The sequence below is a fragment of the Fringilla coelebs genome, assembly GCF_963513975.1.
Source record: "Fringilla coelebs genome assembly, chromosome: 15".
In the NCBI taxonomy this organism is placed as follows: Eukaryota; Metazoa; Chordata; class Aves; order Passeriformes; family Fringillidae; genus Fringilla; species Fringilla coelebs.
Window position 1 is genome coordinate 4,127,844 of NC_140041.1, and position 20,323 is coordinate 4,148,166.

General features: G+C 60.3%; 3 protein-coding genes across 4 annotated transcripts; 1 reads left to right on the forward strand and 2 right to left on the reverse strand.

Moving 5' to 3' along the window:
- Nucleotides 1-4,637: 4,637 nt before the first annotated feature.
- On the reverse strand, nt 4,638-8,436 carry CD14 (CD14 molecule). Its single transcript, XM_084215790.1, has 2 exons — nt 8,225-8,436; nt 4,638-7,495 (listed from the first exon to the last, which is right to left on the reverse strand). Exons 1-2 carry the CDS (start codon nt 8,235-8,237, stop codon nt 6,120-6,122), a joined length of 1,389 nt encoding a protein of 462 aa, XP_084071916.1. The 5' UTR covers nt 8,238-8,436; the 3' UTR covers nt 4,638-6,119.
- A 3,301-nt stretch (nt 8,437-11,737) lies between these two features.
- On the forward strand, nt 11,738-18,796 carry TMCO6 (transmembrane and coiled-coil domains 6). 2 transcript variants are annotated; one of them, XM_084215614.1, is made up of 12 exons: nt 11,738-11,841; nt 12,694-12,818; nt 13,061-13,170; nt 13,279-13,462; nt 14,357-14,461; nt 14,972-15,057; nt 15,581-15,697; nt 16,272-16,383; nt 16,471-16,636; nt 16,722-16,816; nt 17,569-17,736; nt 18,343-18,796. In XM_084215614.1, exons 1-12 carry the CDS (start codon nt 11,763-11,765, stop codon nt 18,676-18,678), a joined length of 1,683 nt encoding a protein of 560 aa, XP_084071740.1. In that variant the 5' UTR covers nt 11,738-11,762; the 3' UTR covers nt 18,679-18,796. The 2 variants fall into 2 exon arrangements, with proteins under 2 accessions (XP_084071740.1, XP_084071741.1); XM_084215615.1 differs by having other exon boundaries at nt 18,323-18,615.
- NDUFA2 (NADH:ubiquinone oxidoreductase subunit A2) lies at nt 18,724-20,298 on the reverse strand. The gene is made up of 3 exons (XM_084215616.1): nt 20,171-20,298; nt 19,958-20,064; nt 18,724-18,920 (listed from the first exon to the last, which is right to left on the reverse strand). The coding sequence occupies exons 1-3, from the start codon at nt 20,272-20,274 to the stop codon at nt 18,829-18,831; spliced, it is 303 nt and encodes a 100-aa protein (XP_084071742.1). The 5' UTR covers nt 20,275-20,298; the 3' UTR covers nt 18,724-18,828.
- Nucleotides 20,299-20,323: the final 25 nt, after the last annotated feature.

Below are 20,323 nucleotides of genomic sequence, written 5' to 3' on the forward strand. Positions count from 1 at the left end.
CTGTGAGAACAGCGAGCCCTGGGCAGGGGCCATGGGGGGAGATGAGTGGAGCTGTGTCCAGCTTCCAGTGACTGCAGGTGTCCCCAGGCAGCAGCAGGGGCTGAGTGCCAGGTGTGGGACAGGATGGGGGGAATCCTCAGGGAGGGGGCACCCAGAGTGTGTCCCAGTCCCAGGGGCTACCTGGCAGTGACACACACAGCAGCAGGAAGGTCAGGCTGTTCCCCTCCAGCAGCTGCTCCACAATCCAGGGCAGGCAGACGGCTCCAGGTTCTCTGCACTCCCTGCACGTGGGGAGGGACACCCCAGGAGAGTGGGGCTGAAGCTGACCCACAGGGACCCCAGGATGGGCTGGCCCCACATATCCCCAAGCCCATGTCCCCAAGGAGCAGGGACACCCCCTCAGCTCCCAGCCACGGCTCCCCCTGGGGTGTCCCTCCTGCTTCACCTCCAGGGATGGAATTCCCTGGCCCACAGCAGGCACAGGGAGTGCTGGAGGGGGAGCAGAGCTCAGCCCTGTACGTACAGCCGGGGGCAGGGCCCGCTGGCCCCTGGGGACACCAGGATCCTGAGGGCCGAGCGCTGGCGCCTGCCACCCGCCAGCTCTCGCTCCACGGTGAGAGTGAAGAGGCTGCCGGCCCTGGGGAGAGGCTGGTGTGGGAGTGGAGCTGCAGCAGAGCCAGCCCCAGTGCCCCATGGCCCAACCCTTCCCAACCTGTGGGATCTGGGCCAAATCCCTCACCCCTGCACAGCTGAGCGCCCGTCTGGGAGGGAATGCTGAGCACACCCCTGGAACAGGGCTGGGATGGCACCCAGCCCCCTGGCATAGGCACTGATGGCAGCCTGGGCATCGGGCACAGCCACTTCTGTTGCCTCCTCCACCATCCTGGAAGCAGAGGGAGACAAGACCGAGCGAGGAGGGTCCCACCCACACCCTGCACTCGCTGAGGAACACCCCTGGCCATGCTGTGGCTGGGCACCATGCTCCCTGCCCAGCCCACCCTGATGGTGGGGTACAGCCCCCAGGAGCATCTGCTCAGCCCTGGGGCATCAGGTACCTACAGGCCCAGGGGTGCCACATCCACCACCTGCAGGGCTCGGCCGTCGGGACGGAGCAGGTCCCAGGCTTTGTCCTGGCTGCTGACCTGGAATGAGGGGGCTGCATTAGGCAGGGGCAGGAAATGGGGCTGCTGGCATCCCACGCTCACCAGGGGCCTGGACTGCTTGTGGCCATGCACAGGTGAGGGTTGAGAAAGGCTCACTTTGGGGTAACTCCCAGCTTTCCCAGCCCCGGCACCAGGGAAGGGCAGAGCCCTGGGAACGCCCGAGCCCTGTGTGGAGCTTATCGGCCCCCTGGCAGCATCCCAGAGCCAAAGGGCAGGAGCCAGCCCAGTGGCAGGAGCTGGCACCGCTCCTGTGCGAATCAAGGCCACACTGGAGGGACCTTCAGGCCCCAGGGAGCAGTGACCGGCCTGGAGAGCCCAGCTGTGATGGGAGCAGGAAGGGGTTAGAGGGGGATCCTGGTCCCACTGTGCTGCTGGAGCTCAGGAGGTGCTCTGTGGGCAGCTAAGGCTTCCCACATCTGGGAAGTCCTGGGAAGAGGTGAGAACACCTGGGATCCACAGGTCCCCAATCCCTGGTCACCCTCTGGATGAGAGGACTGGATGCCAGCACAGGGCATGTGCTCTTGGCAGAGCAGGGGCTGGGCAGCGGCAGAGAGGGAATGGGACCCTCATCCCAGGCCATCCTGCCCTGCTCCTGCCCTACCTGGACCAGGCTGACCATCTGCAGGCTCTGTGTGTCATCCCCCAAGGCCTCCAGTTCTTGGAAGACGGTGTCAATCACCTGTGGACAGACTGGGAGCTGTTGGTTCCCAGATCCATGGCTGGATCTCATCCCTGTCCCGGTGGGATTTGGGTCTGATGGGTGACCCGGAGCCCAGCACTGCACATTTATGCTGTCCCCTCTCCCTGCCAGCTGTCCCCTGTGTCCTCACCTGCCAGATGACATTCTGGAAGGGCAGCTGTGTCCCAGGGCCATGGGGGTCCCACAGCAGCAGGGACACGCTGTAGCCAAGGGGAACCAGGGCCAGCTGGGGCCTTGCCAACTCCAGGACCTTCTCCTGGTAGGAGAAACATATCCAGCAGGGCAGGGGCAGCATGGCACAGTCAGCGTGGCATGGCACAGCATGGCACAGCATGGCACAGCCAGCATGGCACAGCATGGCACAGCATGGCACAGCCAGCATGGCACAGCATGGCACAGCATGGCACAGCCAGCATGGCACACCATGGCATGGGCAGCATGGTGCAGATGGCCCTGGCCCATGTGGCTGGGGACAGGGTACAGGTAAGGACTTGGGGCTCTGGGTACCTGTCCTTCATCCAAGTGGAAAACACCATCGACAGTCAGGGAGCTCTCCTGGTGCAGGGAGAGGGATAATGTTCAGCTTTCCCCTGTCCCAGCGTGACCAGGGCAGGGCAAAGGAGGGACTGGGCATGCTGGGGTGGGGATGGCAGGGGTGGCACAGAGGGCCTGGCAGGGGCAGGGCTGAGGAGAGACCCCCTTCCCTCCCCTGCTCTCAGGAGCCCCCAGGAGTCCCTACAAGGGAGGGGCCCATGGGCTGTAGGGCAGGGTCAGCCCAGGACCCCAGCTCCCATCAGGTGTGTGTCCCAGGGGGTGGCACAGAGCCCTGCTCCCTCCTCTCCCCCAGGGACCCTCATACCCTGGCTGTCCCTGCCTGCAGCTCTCACCTGGGGCTCCTTCCCAGCCAGGAGGAGCTGGAGGGGGTCCTTGCTGCCATCCACCCAGCTTTCTCCTGGCCCTGCAAACACCGAGTGTGGGATGGTGTGGGGGGTCACCCCCTGTCCCAGCCCTGTCCTGCCCCCCTGCAGGCTGGAGCCACATCCCAGGGCTTCACCTCATTCCCGAGCCCTCCTGGTATGACTCAGAGCCACCAGGATGGGGAGGACACCCCGTCCCTGTCAGCACTGCCCAGTGCTTGGTCCCAGGGCCACCACAGCTGTGGTGCCAGCCCGTTCCCTCGTTGCCTGGTGTCCAGGGGAAGGCTCTGGCATGCCCTGAGCTCTACCTGCTGCCTGCTGCAGTCCCAGGGCTGCTCGCACGCTGACATCCTGCTCAGCCTGCAGGCACAGAGGGGGAAGGAGCCACACACTCAGCAGCAGCAGGAGCTGGAGGAGACCCCAGGGAGCTGGGCAGCCTCTGGCAGATCCCTGCAAGCCAAGCTGGGCTGTCCCCCAGCACAGCACTCACCTGGTCCATGGGCAGGGTGGCAGCAGTGCCCCTGAGCTGCTGTCTGGCCAGGACTGGGATGGGGTTACTTGGGGATCTGGTTCTCCTGCATTATTGATGGATGTGGGCAGAGCCAGAGGCAGCCTGGAGACACCCTGCTCCAGGGCTGAGCCCTGCTGGCCAAGGAGCAGCGGGAACACAGAGAGCAGGTGGTGCCTGGGGCACTCACACCACTGGGGTGCTCCCAGCTCCAAGAGGGACATCTCAGCCATGGCTGGGAGATGAGGGACCCTGGGCTGCCATACAGGGTGTCACAAGGGACCACAAAGCACAGAGCCCCTGGAGAGCAGTCACAGCGAGAGAGCACAGAAGGAAATGCCAGTGCTGAGGGTGCCCCCTGTGCAGGTGGTGGGCACCAGGGCAGAGGGCCAGGGCAGCCCCTGCCCTGCTGTGGGCAGGACCAGGAGGAGCAGATGCCCACGAGTCCCTGTGCCTGCCTGTTCCCTGTGGACAGTGAGAGCAATGCCCCTGCCCCCCAAAACTCCCTCACCTGTGCCTCAGGTGTGAGCCTGATGCCAGCTGGGCACAGATAGAGCAGCACTGGGGGCTCCAGCAGCAGCAGGCAGCTGACATGGCAGGGACAACAGGGACAAGCTGGGGCTTGGGGAGTTGCAGGAGGCCAGAAGGAAACCTCCTTGGCAGGGGGGAGCCCTGGGACAGAGCAGGGCACAGGGCTGTGAGGGGCTCCCCTGCACTTGGCTGGGCAAAGCCACAGTGGGATAAAGCTGGGGGAAGGCCCAGCTCCAGAGGGGAGCCCAGACTGGGGCCTCCAAGAGCCCTTGGGGGTCCTGTGAGCCTTCCTGGGCAGCACTGGTGGGAAGGGTCACACACCCCCTTCCTGCTCTGGCCAGGCAGGTGGCCCCGTGTGGGCGCTCCCCAGGCATAGCAAAGCCAGAGCAAAGGGATTTATTTCTCTTTCCTCATCCATCAGCAGCAGCTGCTGCTCCCTGTTCCATGTCCAGCCAGGCCAGCACTCCCAAGGTGCAGGGACGCCCTGGGGTGCACCAGCAGAGCCTTCACAGCACCCTGAGCCCCCAGCCCCCTCCCACAGCCCAGGGCACTGCCCATCCTCCCCGGGGCTGCCAGGGCCATGGCACAGCCCCTCCACCCGGGCAGGGCACACCCTGCACACGGGCACAGCCCGAGTCCCTCCCAAGCCACACCCGGACCCCCCTGGAGCTCCCCAGCTCCAGCCCAGGCCGTGTTTGCCTGCAGGGCATGTGTGACCTGTGCCCAAACAGAGACAGGGAGGGACACAGGGAACACCCAGGCACAGACTTTAATGCAGGGACAGGACAGGCCCTGGGGAGAGGAGCAGGGCTGGCCAGGTGAGCAGTGCCTGCCACCCACCAGCCCCTTCTTCTCACAAGGACACAGAGTGACAGGACAGGGGGGGATGGCTTCACACTGCCAGAGGCAGGGCTGGGTGGGATATTGGAAGGAATTCCTCCCTGGGAGGGGGGGCAGGCCCTGGCACAGGGTGCCCAGAGCAGCTGTGGCTGCCCCTGGATCCCTGGCAGTGCCCAAGGCCAGGCTGGATGGGGCTGGGAGCAGCCTGGGACAGTGGGAGGTGTCCCTGCACATGGCAGGGGGTAAAATGAGATGAGCTTTAAAGTACCTTTCAGTGAAACTACCCTGTGATTCTATGATTTTCCTGAAGCCCCACTTTCCCAGACCTGTCCCTTCCCCACCCACCCCTTTCCTTTGAATATTCCCCAGTCCGGCATCCCCATAATCTCCATTTTCCCAGAACAAATTAATTTTCTTTTTATCACTTAAAAAGTTTCTGGTTGAACCTCCTCAAGGTCCCACTTGGACCCATCCTCCTCCAGTGCCTCAGGTTGAGGAGTAAGGACCTGCTCCAGCTCATTAGCATTCGTGTGCAGGGTTTCATTTAGTCATTTTCCTCTTTTTCACGGGTTTTGGGTTTTCCCCTTAGGCATGAGAGCAGCCAAGCAGCATCCTGCCAAGCCTGACATCCTGGCCAGACTGAGGAGAGGGAGGATCAGCACAGGGGCCATGGAGGCTCCAAGGATGCCTGGACTGCAGGGGCTGAAAGGACCAGGGGGGCTCAGGGGAGGCACCAGCAGAGCCCAGCAAGACTGGGGACATCTGAGTGCTGCCCCTGGGATCTGATGGAGCTGAGCTCCTCTTGTCAGGGCAGGTGGCATGGCAGGGACAGCGGGGCGTGCTGGGGCTTGGGGAGCTGGACTTGGCCACAGGGACATCCCCAGTGGGAGGGGGTGGCTGTGGGTGACAGCATGGCACAGGGCTGGAGGTGAGGGGTGCCCCAGGACCTGCTGGGCACAGGCATGTGGTAATTACATATCCTCTAACAGAGAGAGACGTAGCTCTCTCAGGACTCTCCTGGGAAGCTGTGAGAAAGCTCAGAGAAAAAATTCTTATCTCCCCTTGCTGCACCTGTCATCGTGCACGTGTGGAACGTGGTTATGGAGATTGTTTACCAAAGGGTGAATCCTTAACTGGCCACTGGTGATGGTGTTTGGATTAACTGACCAATTAAGTCAAAGCTATATCAGATTGTCTGCAAGGGCGATGGGGGTTTTCCTGTTAGTATAGCACAGTACAGTAGAATAAAGTGATTGATCAGCCTTCTGCAATCATGGAGTCAATGCTCATCATTCCCCAGCACTCAGGGGCTCTCTGCTACGATAGAGGCACAGCAGGAAAACCCTGTGGACAGCCCCGCTGCCCCTGTGGGCACAGCAAGAGCCCCTCAGCAGAAGGGGAGCTGTGGGCCTGCCGGGAGCCCCGTGGGGCAGCGCTGCTGGGCAGGGTCCCGGCGCCGCTCAGGCTCTGCGGCAGGACCTGCTCCTGGCCAGGCACACGGCCCCAGCCACCGCCAGCAGCGCCAGGGCCACGCACAGCGGGGCCACCACGGCGGCAGGGTCACAGTGCAGCACGGACACGGGCACCTGTGCCACCTGCCAGCCCTGGTACCGCTCTGGGGAGTGGCACCTGTAGCCCCCGGGCCAGCCCTGCCCCAGGAGCCCCGCGGCCGCCAGCGCCTGCAGCCCCCCGGCCCCGGAGCAGGAGCAGCTGAAGGGGTTCCCAGCCACAGCCACGTCCTGCAGGTGCCCCAGGAGCTTCAGCTCAGCCCTGGGCAGCTCCGAAATGGAGTTGTTGTCCAGGTGGAGGGTGTCAAGCACGGGGTAATTCCTGATGGAGGGGACGGCCTGCAGCAGGTTTTGGTTCAGGAAGAGCTTCTTCATGGAGCTGAGGGAGATGTCTACAGCGTGGAGGTGGTTGTGGCTCATGTCCAGCACCTCCAGGTGGGGAGGCAGCGGGGCTGGCACTTCATCCAAGCCGGTGTTGGACAGGTTCAAGTGCTGGAGGGATGGTGGCCACTGGCAGGAGGAGGATGGGTCTGCCAGCAGCTCGTTGTGGCTGAGATCCAGGTGCCGGAGCTGTGGCAGCAGCCCCACGGCCTCGCACACGCCGTGGTAGGAGCTCAGGTTGTTGTGGCGCAGACTCAGCTGCTGGAGCTGAGGGAAAGCTCCCTGGCAGAAGGCAGGGGCCAGGCTCCCGTCCCCAAGGCTGTTGTGTGCCAGGCTCAGGGAGCGCAGGGCTCCGAGCAGCCTCCCAATGGCACAGGGCAGGCTGGTGACACGGGAGCCGGTGACAGCCAGCTCCTCCAGGGCCCCCAGCCACCTGCCCAGGCTGGAGAAGGCGGGCTCACGGCCTGTCAGGGGGGCACAGGTCACGTTGTGGAAGCTCAGGGACAGAATGGGCAAGTCCTGCCCATCCATGTCGCTCCAGTCGCCTGCGCCCTGGAAAACGCAGCTCTCAAAGGCCAGCTCCTGCACGTGGGTGTAGGAGAAGAACCTCAGCACACGGGCCAGGAGCATCTCAGGCACCAGGACATTCCCAATAATGATTTTCTGAATGATGAGGGAGCCCAGAGTGTCAATGACGGAGTCATCCAGGTCCCTGATGGGGAAGGCTGCGTATTTCTCCACATCTCCACCCCAAAACTCCACCACAGTAGCTGGGAGGCACTGGATGATGCTGCTGGCCGTCTCCTCGGACAGGTTGTAGCACACACAGGACTCCTGGGTGCGGTTGAAGAAACATCTGTTCCTCCCGCCCTCTGCAGCCACCCGCAGCCCCAGCCCCAGCAGCGGGAGCAGGAGCACAGCCACACTCATGGTGAACAACCTGAAAACTGGAGGAGAAATGGTGAATGGCAGCTGAGGGCACTGCTCTGACGCAGACTGGAGGGATGGCTGGGGCAGGTGAGCCCTGCAGAGCCAGCCCTGGGGGACAGGGCACCTCCCTCGTCCCTCCTGCACTGCCGTGCCTCGGGCAGCGCTCGGGCCAGAGCCAAACGCCCAGGAATGCACCTGTGCCACCTGTGCCACCCTGCCCGCCCCAGGAGCCTCCCGAGGCTCTGGCTGTCCTGCCTTGCTGCAGGCTCCCGCTCCTGAACCAGCAGGAAATGCCTGCAGAAATTACAAATGAAGTTACAGACAGCGAAGCCAGTTGTATCCGTGTGACCAGGGAGAGCCCCAGCTCTGTTTGTTCCTCTGTAATCTGGGGCAGGAAATTGCAACAGACGGCTTCATGTTTTCTCCTTCCTCACCCAGCGATTTGATTCATCAGCAGCCCCCAGAGGGGCGATAGAAAATGACCCCTGAAGGTGTGAACACATCCCTGTCAGCACCAGAAGCTGGTCAGCTGACACAGTCTGATCTCTGATCACCAGGTTTGCAAAAGAAGCAGCAAGCATAGATTAAAGACTCCTAAACCTGTGCTGACTCAGCTCCAAGGGGGTCTTCGGGGGTCCCAGCCCAGCCCCCTGCTCCGAGCAGTTCGGTCGCCGGCACCAGCCCTGATCAGGCGCAGCTTTCCTGAGCCACATCCCAAATCCCACCCAGGACGGAGCTCTCCCTACCTGTCCGTGCCATCCCGAGGCCGCACCGCCCTCCCGAGCCGCCGCCGTGCCCGGCACCCGCAGCAGCGCCCCCGGCAGCGGGCAGCAGCCGCACCGGGTGGGTTTGTGGCTCTCTGCAGTGACTCACGGCCAGCTCACACCCGAGCGCCTCCCGCTCCGCTCCTTCCTCCAGCGGCTGCCAAACCCCGCGCGGAGGTGCCAAAGGCTCCGAGCGCTCAGCTCAGCCCCGTCCGGCACCCGCTGCGGCCGGAGGAGCCCTCGGGGCTCCAGCTGTGCTCCAGCTGTGTGCAGCAGTGCTCCAGCTGTGTGCAGCTGTGTGCAGCAGTGCTCCAGCTGTGTGCGGCAGTGCTCCAGATGTGTGCAGCTGTGTGCAGCAGTGCTCCAGATGTGTGCAGCAGTGCTCCAGCTGTGTGCAGCTGTGTGCAGCAGTGCTCCAGCTGTGTGCAGCTGTATGCAGCAGCGCTCCAGCTGTTTGCAGCTGTGCTCCAGCTATGTGCAGCTGTTTGCAGCTGTGCTCCAGCTGTGTGCAGCTGCCCGGGCCGGGGCTGGCAGACCCCTCCCGGGCACAGCCCTCGCTCCCGCAGTGACTTCCTGAGAGGACAGAGCCACCCGAGCCACTTCTGCTTGGCTTCCCAGCTGCGGGCTGGGAAAGGCGGCGGCCGGAGCGGCAGCACCCCCGGCTTTCCTAGGAAAGGGGAGGGCACAGAGCGTGGCAAGGTTCCCCAAATGCACCCTCGGGACGGTGCTGCTGTGCCTCAGGGCTCCCCGGGCGCTGGGCACCCTGCAGGCAATGCAGGAGGGTACAGGACTGTCACACCTGGCATCCAGACTGTGACAGATGAGTAATGCCATGATTGACTCACAATTAATGGACAAATATCGTGTATGTAGGTTAAGAAAAGTTTATAGGTTTATAGTTATGTTGTACCCCCCTCGCGGGGTTATCAAGGGACAGCCGGGGTTGCGACATCTGGGAGGGCTGCCTGTCACTGTGGAACATCTGAGCTCCAATCAGGATGTGAGGAAGAGATCTCCACCACTAGACAGTGAAGAAGGAGTTGATGGACAGAACTTTGGGAGGGGTTAAAGGGTTAAAAAGGGAAAAACCTGCATTGTGCGGGGGCTGAGCACATGGTGGGGAAAATCTTTTGCTCCCAGCGCCATAACCCTTTTTCTTTATTCACTCTTCTGTTGTATTTTTGATAAAGTTTAATAAAAGTTCCTAAACTATGAAGAGTGAGTAGCTGTTTCTCACTCAGACCATGCCAAGGGGTTCCATGTGGGATGGGGATGGCACAATTCCCATCCATTGTCCAGGCACCCAAAGCTGCACAGGGCACCCCTGCACCAGAAGGAGCCAGAAGTGCTCCTGAAGTGCTGGATGTGGCACTGAGTGCTCTGGTCTGGCTGACAAGGTGGTGATCAAAGGTTGGACTTGATGATCTTGGAGATCTTTTCCAGCCTAAAAGGTTCTGTGATTCTATGAGCTGTCAGGAATTTTTTTCTTTCCCAGAGATTTCTCTGCCTATGTTAGATTCAGAAAGGGCTTCAGAAAAGTAATGTAATGTTGGAATACCAGGTTCTTTCTTGCTCCAAGGTAAGGGTGAATAAAACTCAGATGTTGTTTTTGAAGTCTCTCTATAAAAAATCCTTTCCTTAGGATTTTTCCTCCTGAGAAGCCGAGAGGCCTCAGGAACAAAATGTAAACAAGGATTGTTTGCTATTGTGGAATGCAGCAGGTGGATCTGGGATTGGTCTCGTGTGGTTGTTTCTAATTAATGGCCAATCACAGTCCAGCTGTCTCAGACTGTCTCAGTCAGAGACAAACCTTTGTTATTCATTCCTATTCTATTCTTAGCCAGCCTTCTGATCAAGTCCTTCCTTCTATTCTCTTAGTGTAGTTTTTAATGTAATATATATCATAAAATAATAAACCAAGCCTTCTGAACATGGAGTCAACTTTCTCATCTCTTCCCTCATCCCGGGACTCCTGTGATCCCTGTCACATCTCACTCTGAAGTTTATTATCCTTATCCATTACAAACTCATGAGATGTGAGCTCTCTCCAACAAGTCAGGAAAGTGAGCTGAAATGGTGCCTGTTCAAGGCTATTTAAGTCCCAAACACCCAATAAACAGCTGACATCTATATTATTCATGCTTTTAACCCGATTATGATCACCCAAAACCTGCAATGTGGACATCCTTCATCCAATTAGAGAAAACCACCCAGATTTGTGAAGAAGGAGGCAGAAGGTGCAAAAGAGACAACTAACCCACACCCCAAATTCTCCAACTTGGCTCCCATATATCACCATATACTAAAACTCCAAATCTGAGTGTTTTCACCCTGTCAGATCACACTTCTAACCAACTCCACATCCCTAATCCCAGTGCTTTAATCAATTTTGGAAGCTTTCTCCACAGCCCCAGGTCAAATGCAGAGTTCTCTTGTGGGTCTGTGCCTTCCAGCAGAGAAAATTTAAAATTCTCAGCATCCAGGGTTGCAACAATCAAACGTCAGGGCTGGACAAGGCAGCTCCCAGTTTGCTGTGGGTGATGTGGCACCACAGCTGGGCTGGGGTCCCTCGCTCTCTGGGACTCTTGTGCAGAGGTGCTCAGCAATTCTGTGATTCCTCCTCTACATCCTTGGCTTACATGGAATTCCTCAGCACAAGGACATGGAGCTGCTGCAGCGAGTCCAGAGGAGACAGCAGAAATGCTCCAAGGGCTGGGCACAGCATCTGCTGTGTGGACAGGCTGGGAGAGGGGGATCTTCAGCCTGGAGGAGGCTCAGGGGAGACCTCAGAGCCCCTGTCAGGGCCTAAAGGGGCTCCAGGAGAGGGACTGGGGACAAGGGATGGAGGGACAGGACACAGGGAATGGCTCCCACTGCCAGAGGGAGATTGGGAAGGAATTCTTCCTGTGAGGGTGGGAGCCCCTGGCAGAGGCTGTCCAGAGTGGCTGCCCCATCCCTGGAAGTACCAAAGGGCAGGCTGGACAGGGCTTGCAGCAGTCTGGGATAGTGGAAGGTGTCCCTGCCCATGGTGGAGGGGTTGGAAATGGATGAGCTTTAAGGTCTCTTCTACCCAAAAGGGTCTGGAATTCCATGAAACTGCTACTGAGTGATGATGGAAAAGTCACAGCCGCCCTCTGAGTTCTCCTCCCGGCCCCTTCTGACGAGCCCGGCAGCTCTGCCCGGGCTGCTACCTTCAATTTCTGCCCTCCAGCTGCAAACTCCCCAAACACCTCGCTGGGGAACTGCTCTGCCCCTCGGTCCCCATCACCCCGGCGGAAGGTCCCTGGGCAGGGAGCCGCCTTGTTCTGCATTTCTGGTGAATTTTTGGGGGCTTTTTTTGCCCTCAGCACAACCAGCGCCCATCCCATCCCATCCCATCCCTGCGGGGGCACAGCCGCCCATGCCCGGAGCGGCCGGGATGCTCCGCATGCGAAGGCGGGCCGGGATCATGTTTTCCCCGCCCCGGGACGGCCTTTTCCTCCTCCTGCTCCTCCTCCTCCCCCGCCGCTCCCGCTCCGCCATGTGGGGCCGGCGGCGGGGCCGGCGCGGCGGGCGCAGCGCGGAGGAGCTGCGGGCGCGGCGGCGGGAGCGAGAGGCAGGTCCGGCCGGGGACAGCGGGGACAGCCGGGGCTGTGCGGGGTCCCCCGGGGGTGGGAGGGACCCCCCAGCTCGGCCCTTGCCATCCCCATCCCCGCCCCGCGGGATGCGCGGGGTGAGCGGCGGCGCTGCCCGCCCGGGGAAGCGTTTTACAGCTTCGGGTTTTAACCCTTGGGGTTTCTGCCATGAATTCTCCGTTTCTGCCATGAATTCTCCGTTTCTTCCACAGCCCCCCCACTGTTTGGGTTTTCCAAGGTCTCGCCTAGGTCTTAGCCTGGAGCAAAGGAGGCTCAGGGGGGACCCTGTGGCTCTGCAGAGCTCCTGACAGGAGGGGACAGCCGGGGGGGATCGGGCTGTGCTCCAGGGAGCAGGGACAGGGGGAGAGGAAGGGACTCAGGCTGGGCTGGGGAGGTTCAGGTTGGATATTAAGGAAAATTTCTTCATCAGAAGGGTGGTGAGGCATTGGAGCAGGCGGAGTGACCATTCCTGGAGGCGCTCTCCACTAGATAGGACCCTTGGGGCATGGCTTAGTGGCCATGGGGGTGTTCAGTTGAAGGCTGGAGTTGATGATCCTGCACGTCATTTCCAACTTTAATGATTTTCTGGTCCTGTGTGAAATCCAGCCTCAAGTCCCTCCAGCTGGCCCCTGTTCCTGCCCATTATCCCAGCAGTGCCTTCACACTTTGCGTGCCCGACCCTCAGCCCAGCTCCCAGCGCAGCCCCGCCCGTGCATCCCTTCCAGGCTGGCACAGGGAGGAATGGGCGGTTCCCAGCTGGATTAAGGGAGGAGTGATGCCCTCGGGGGGCTGGAGGAGGTCCTGCCCGGGCCGGTGTGACGGTGCCGTGCCCTGCAGCTCTCAGGAGGGCCCGGCGGCAGGAGCAGCTGGTCAGCAAGCGGCTCCTGCGGGAGGACAGCGCGGCCCAGGAGGGGGCACAGGATGGAGCAGACGTCGTGCCAGACCCGCTCTCAGAGGATGAGGTGAAGAACCTGACGTTCGTTCTCCATGGCAGTGGGGGTCCTGGGGGTCTTCCCCTGACTCAGCATGCGAAGGAGGCTGGGCAGGGCTGGGTTTGGGAATGGTTCTGGTTCACTGCCAGGCACAGTTAAGGCTCCTTGTGCCCACATTTATGCCCTGGGCTCCTTTGCCTCGAGGGTTAAGGGGGTGAAATCTTAATGCTGGCAGTGCTGGAAGCTCACCCACCTCTGAATTCCCTGGCCAGGTCCTGGAGCTGCTCAGGGGTGTGCAGAGGGGTTCGGAGGACAGGAAGCGATGGCTCGGCCGCCTCCGCTGGGCTCTGCAGAACGAGGAGACTCAGCAGAAGTTTGTCAGGTCAGCCCAGGCCTGCTGTGCCTCTTACCAGGGACATGTCCTGAGGGCCCCGTGTCCCTGTGCTTGGGTGGCTCAGCGGGGAGGTGACAGCAGCCTTTGGGTCCCCAGGCTGGACGGCAGCATCCGGACGCTCACGGGGCTCTTCACCAGCAGCCTGGCTGAGCTGCAGCTGGAGGCTGCCCGCTGTCTGCACGAGCTGTCCCACTCCAGTGTCCCTGCTGTGGCCGAGGCGTGCCTGCCTGTCACCTCCTACCTGCTCACCTACCTGTCAGGACACAGCCTGGAGCTCACGGTGAGGTCCATGTGAGATCCATGTGCACCTGCGAGTCCTGTGGTGTGCTTGGTGTTGGCATCTGCTGCTCACACGTGGCTTACCTGGGAGCTGCTCAGGAGGAGCCCTCTGGAAGCCTCTGGAAGCAAAAATCTTTTGGCATCACAGCCTTGCCCCTGGAGCAGGACTGTTCCCAGTGCCCAGGTGTTACAACCTGCCCTGAGCTGGGGTAACTGAGTTCTTGTTCACCACAGATCCCTTGGATTGGATTAGAGTGGAACCACACTGAGTGACCCATGTTTATGTACATATGTGTGTGTGTTTATATATATATATGGTAGGTTTATGTTAGAGCAGTTTTCAATAGAAAGGAGCTATGTAACCATTTTGGTTGTTATCTATAGAAGTGACATGATATAAAAGTACAAAGATTTCACTTAAGAAAATATGTAAGGAAAAGAAAGAAAGGATAAGAGTAGATAGAGTGCCTGTGGCTCCACGCTGTGCAGCTTGATCTGGGAAGGGGCAGACAGCTGGAGTAGCTCTGGCATGGCTAGGGGTTTTCCAGCTGCTCCATGGGGGAGCAGACAGGCTCAGAGCTAAGGAGTGAGGTGGGCAGTGACTCCACTGCTGATCCCATTTGAGTGCAGCACACAGGCAGGCTCCAGGAGTGCCAGGGAAATGTCACCCTGGAAAACCTCCACAGTGGGAGTGATCAGATCCCAGCTTCAGCCAGACAGAAAAAGAACAAACTGAAGCTGATTGAGCTGGGAATGGAGTGGCTGGAGAGTCCAGCAGCATCCACCTGTGTTTGCCCCTGCAAGGGCAGCTCCTGCCCTGCTCAGGGCAGGCTGTGGGACCTGGGGCTGTGCTGGCTGCCCAGGGCTCACCTCCTGCCCTGCTGTGTCCTTGCAGGAGCTGTGTTTGTACACACTGGGGAACCTCGTGGTAGAAAGTGAGGCTGTGAGGAAGCAGCTGCTGCCTCAGGGCATTATTCCAGTGCTGGCATCCTGCATCCAGGTGGGTGAAACAGCTCAGCCACATTTCTGCTGTGCCCTGGAGGGACTTTTCTGGCTGACAGCCCTGAGTCACCAGCCCTCCTTCCAGCTGTGGGGAAGCTCTGCAGAGAGCTGTTCCATGAGCCTGAGGGTCACTTGTGGGCTCCCTGTGCTCATTCTCAGGGCTCAGCTCAGCACCTTGTGCTCTTCTCCAGCTGAATCCCCTCATCCAGTGGCTGCCTGGTGCAGTCTGCAGCACAGGGAGCCCTGTTCCTTCTGCCTGGCCTGGGTCCAGCAGGGCTGTGGTTTGCAGGTCCAAATGCTCAAAGCAGGACTTTTGCTGTGTTTGGGCTAAGCCCAGTGAATGTGGGGAGGGGAACAGCTCAGCTCTGGGCTGGCCACAGGTTCCTGTGTCCCTCCTGTGTGCCCCCTCTTCTCCAAGCACAGCAGGGCTGTGCCACTCAGCTGGGTTTGTTTGGCAGCCCGGGGCTGGCTCTGTCAGGAGGGATCAGCTCTGTTCTCTTTGTTGCAGTCTCCTCATGAGGCTGTGCTGGAAGGTGTGGGCTATGTCCTCTCACAGCTCCTCCAGGCCAAGGAAGCACCCACAGAGATCATCCCGTGAGTCTGAGCCTCTGAACCCTGCACCAGGACTGGAGCCTCCAGTGGTATTTGTGTGCTGGGGACACGAGGCCTTCCCCATCCCAGTGACATTCATAGTTCAGGGCACAGTCCTGCCAGAGCTGTGCAAGTTTTGATGCAGATCAGGGAGCAGGGCTTGGCTCCTTTCCCTCAGCCTCATCTGAGCAGACAGCTCTGGTATTTCAGTAAAGGCCAGCATGGAGCAGGGAAGCTCGCAGGGAATTCTGGCTGTGTTCCTCTTGCGAAGGAAAAGATCCACTTGACGGCCCCCAGTGCCAAAAATGTGACCCCAGTCAGAGTGTCCCGGGTGTCCCCAGGCCCTGCCATGGGCAGGGAGAGCCCAAGGCTGCAGCCCTTGGCTCAGAGTCCCTTCCAGGTGTGTTTGGACCCTGTGGCCCCCAGGATGGGTACAGCAGCTCCCTGCTCAGGGTTTGTGTCTCCCTGTTGGTGTCCTGCCTGTGCTCCAGCCCGTGCCTCCATTAACTCTGCTCTCTGTCCCCAGGCTGGTCCTGGACTCGGCTCTCCCCCAGCACATGCTCCAGCTGGTCTGCTCCGGCCTCAAGGCTGCCATGGGAGCAGCTGTAGAGTTTGCCTGGTGTCTCCACTACATCATTTGTAGGTAAATGCAGTTTCCTTCTCATTTTGAGTTCCCTGGGGGCAGCCAGAGGCACAAAGGCTCATGGTCCTGCGAGGGGATCTGGATTGCCTCCCCTTTTCCCTTGGGAAAGAATTCCCCAGCCAGCCTGGGTGTCCCAGCTCTCTGTTTCTAGTTGTCTGAAATGCCCCCAAATTGCTTCCCCATGCCTGGAGTTGTCCCCCACACTTCCCAAGGCAAGCTCCCTGAATCCTCACGCTTGTGGGGTTGGCCCAGTGCCACCCATCTGGGCTGTGCCAGCAATCCCTGCCTGCCACTGGGGCCAGGGAATGAGTGATACTCAAGGGTCAGGGCTGCCGTTCCTGGACCCACACAGATAATTCCAGTGAATCTGTTCTTCTGGGCTTTTAAATTTTCTCATAAGCTCAGGAAAAAACCTGCTATTCCAATGCAAAAGAAGCCACTGTTCCAACATGAAATAAGCCCTGTGGTGGTTCAGAAGAGCACTCTGAATTTCCAGGCCCTGTTGTTTGGTGAGGGGATGTGGCAGTTTCCCCTCTCCAAGCTCCAAGGCACTGCACTGTCCCTCCCTTTGCAGGCACAAAGACAACGAGCTGCTGCTGGCGCTGGGGGCTGTCCCCGCGTTCACCTCGCTCCTGCTCGACCTGGCTGCCCAAATCCCCCAGGATGCTCCCAAGGGCCTGGAGCTGGTGAGAGCTGGGCAGGGTGCTGGCTGTTCTCAGGCTCACACCGGGGACACTGCTCAGCCAAAGCCCCGGTGTGTCCCTGTGTCACAGCTGGTGTGCCCCGTGCTGCGGTGTCTCAGTAACCTGCTGGCGCAGAGCGGCTGCCAGGGCCCGGACGGGCGCCTGCTCATCGCCCTCTTCCTCATCCTGCAGTGCTTCCTGCAGCAGCACCCCTTCCTGGGCCACGAGTGCCTGTGGCTGCTCAACAACCTCACAGGTGGGTGTCCCACGGCTGCTGGCACAGCTGGGCACAGCTGCCACTGCCCTGGTTTTGTTCACACGTTCCTTCTCTGCCCACCCAGCGGATGATCCCTCGTTCTGCTCTGCTCTGCTCTCCCTGGACCTGCTGCCAGCCCTGCTGCAGCTCCTGACGTGTTCCCAGATGGGCACAGTGCTGGTAAACCCTGCCCCGAGCACGGGGAGTGCTGGGGGAGCTGGAGTTTCAGGAACACACATCCCACACTGACAGTGCTGGGGCTGGGGGCTGGATGGGGCAGCAGTGACAGCTTTGCAGGAGGTCTCCTGTGGTGGCAGTCACCAGCCACCTCCCCTGAGGCCACTCCAGCTGTGTGTGCCCTTGGCAGAGCCTTGTGCCACCAGAAGAGCGGTCCCAAGGGAGATGTTAGCTTGGGGCCACCTCAGAGCAGGCTGGGAAGGCTCCTGCCTTTGCTTTGAAGGATCCCAAAGCTTTAGGAGATGGGGGACCCTGCCAGGAGTGGCTGGGTCTGCCTGGCACGGGGATGAACAGCGCCTTGGGGTGGGTGTGGAGAAGGCTTCCTAAATCCAGTGGTTTGGTGGGCACTTGGCTGTGGCAGGACAAGACAAAAAGGTGGAGAGGGACCTTGGGGAAGGGCATGAGTGACAAGACAGAGGGAATGGTTTCACACTGAGAGGGCAGGGTTAGATGGGACATTGGGAAGAACTCTTTCCTGTCAGAGTGGTGAGGCCCTGGCACAGGTTGCCCAGAGAAGGGCTGGGGCTTGGAGCAGCCTGGGATAGTGGAAGGTGTTCCTGGCCATGGCAGGGGTTGGACTGGATGAGCTTTAAGGTCCCTTCTAACTCAAGCCATTCCACAGCTCTGTGACATGGGCAGTGGTTGGGAGCCCTCCCAAGCCTGTCCCCATGGAGCATTCACTGGTCCTCCCACAGGTCCTGACTGTGCTGTGCAACATGGCAGAGAAGGGACAGTTCCAGTGCCAGCAGCTGCTCCAGCAGCCCCTCCTGGCCCAGCTCCTGCCCCTGCTCACACTGCCTGACCCCGAGGCCGTGGGGCAGTGCCTGGAGCTGCTGCACCTCCTCTTCCTGCACTGCCCTGAGGTGAGAGCTCAGGGGGCAGGATTGGAAAGGGGGTGGGCAATGATTACTGTGGGGGTTGTTGTAGAGGGGGATTATTGTTACCTGAGTCACAGTGCCCTCAGTGACTGCCATGTACCCTCCAACCCCCAGCAGCCAGGCCCCTGCCCAAGGGAACACTGATGCTCAGGGTGGGTGGATGTCCTTTGTTGTGTCTGCAGAGTTCCTTTCTTATTGGCAAGGACTGGTGTTGGGGCAGGCTGTTTCTACCCCAAGTTTTCTATTGCTCCTGCTGAGGTTGCTCCACTTGCTGCAGCTCACAGGAATGAATTCTCTGTGAGGTGGGCAGGCCCTGGATCCCTGGATGTCCAAGGCCAGGCAGGATGAGGCCTGGAGCACCTGGTGGAAGGTGTCCCTGCCCATGGCAGGGGGTGGGAATGGGATGGGCTGTAAAGTCCTTCCCAGCCAACCCCCAGCATGGTGGGATTTCCCTGGATTGGGAATGCAGCTCTGGGGAATTCCTTCAGCCCCATTCCCTGGGATGTGGTGGCTTGGGCAGAGATGATCAGCTGTAGCACCCAGCCAGCTCTCACCCTCTCCTCTCACACAGGCTGCTGCTGATTTCACCAGGCAAGGTGGGCACCAAGCCCTGGAGCAGCACCAGAGCACCCCAGAGCTGCAGGAGAGGGCACAGGCACTGCTGGACATGGTCAGGCAGCTCCCAGGAGCCCCCAGTGCCTGCCAGGCCACACTGGCTGCCTCCTCCTAGGCCTGAACTGCCAGGGGAGGAATAAACTGCTCACCCCAGTGCCCAGCTTGCCAAGGGCTGCTCAGGGCTCTGATGTGCCCAGTGCTGGCTGCACGGGGGGCTGGTCCTTGTCACCAGCCCGGTGCCCCCCAGAGCCTGGAGCAGGGGCAGAGCTGAGCTGCAGCCCAGGCAGACTCTCCTGTGCCAGGGAGAGCTGAATGGCTGCACCAGCCGTTCCTTGGGCTCCTCAGCCACCACCAAGCTCAAGGTAAGCACATTGTGTTTATGAATTGATAAATTAAAGATACATCTTTGACATTAAAGATAATCAGTCGGGTCTCCAGCAGGTGTGTACTTCCTGTCTGCCGTCACGCGTGGCCTTTCACAACGCTCTCCAGGGCCTTGCCCACTTCATCCACACTCAGGTTGTTCAGTGGGATGCTCTTCTCCTTCCCAAACTCTGTGGGAAAACAGGCAGGGTGAGAGGGGGCAGGTGTGTGGGTCCTTTCCTGGTGCAAGGCACTGATGTCACAGCCCATCACCACGTCCCAGTGTTCCCCATGTGCCCAAGTTAACATTTCCACCTTCCTATTCTCCTCCTTTCCCTTGGAAAGAACTCAAAGCAGCTCAACACCTTTCCCAGTCTCCTTTTGTTAGCTCTGGCTGGGCAGAAACACATCCAAGAGCAACCCTGTGGCTTTCAGCCTCATCCCAGCAAGGTGCTCCCCTCAGGAAAGCAGCCTGAAAATTCTGTTCCTACAGCTGCCCTGGCCTGGGCTGATCCTGGGCTCCATCTCCCTGCCAATCCCACCCAGACACACGAGACTCCCCTGGGCTGTGCTTAAAGAGTCACTGCATCCTTTCAACAGGTCCTAAATTAATTTTTTCCAGCCCAGATGACTTTTGAAGAAAATGAATCCTTTCCAGAGGGGCTTTTCTGCTCTCTTCTTGCTGTTTCCCTGAGAGGGCAGTGAAAATAAAGGAGGAACAGCCACATTTCTGTGTAGTGACTGGTGTGGGGGTGGGAGATGAGCCAGATCCAGAGGCTGGAAAGGCCCTGCTGTGTCTCCCCTGGGTCCCTTCCCTGCAGTGACCCCAGAGCCTGTGCTGAGGGCAGCTGCTCCCTCTCCCCCGCCCTCCCTCCTGCAGCCCCAGCACGGCCGTGCTGCTGCGCTCCCTCCCGGGGGGGACAGGCCCCGGCCCGGAGCAGCTGCGGCTGCCCCAGCCCCGCGGTGTCCCGGCCGGACGGGGCTGGCAGCAGGCGGCTCCGGTGGAAGCTGTGCCTGCCCTGGCAGGAGGGGGCAGCGGAGGAGATTTACAATCACTTCTAACCGGAGAGCCTGTGATTCTCCCCATCCCCGTTCTCCCGTGCCCTTCCTTTCCCCACGCACCTCCCTCGATCCTCCCCATAAACACTGACGGTCCCTGGGCTCCCTTCCAGCCCCAACCCTGCCCTGATAATTCCGTGGTGTTTCCCGCCAGGCACCCCCTACTTACCGTACCGAGCCCAGAGCTTGGGCTGGATACCGGAGCACTCGCGGATCAGGATGGGGAAGTCGGGATTTGCCTTCTTCAGGGTCACATAGTGCTGCTCGATAAATTCCCTGCGGAGGGAAGGAGGAGCGGCGGGTCCCTCTAGCTCAGCTCGGGGGTGTCTCGCTCCCCTGGAGGAGCACCCCCGGCCCCGTCCCGGCCCATCCCCGCGCTGACCTGACGCCGCGGCTGCCGCCGGAGCGCTGGCACAGGTGGATGCGGAGCTCCCTCAGCCGCACACCCAGGCTGCCCCCGATGCTCTTCACAGCGGCCGCCGCCATCTTCCTTGCCCGGACAACAGCGGGGGTGGGACCGCGGCGCCTCCGCCAA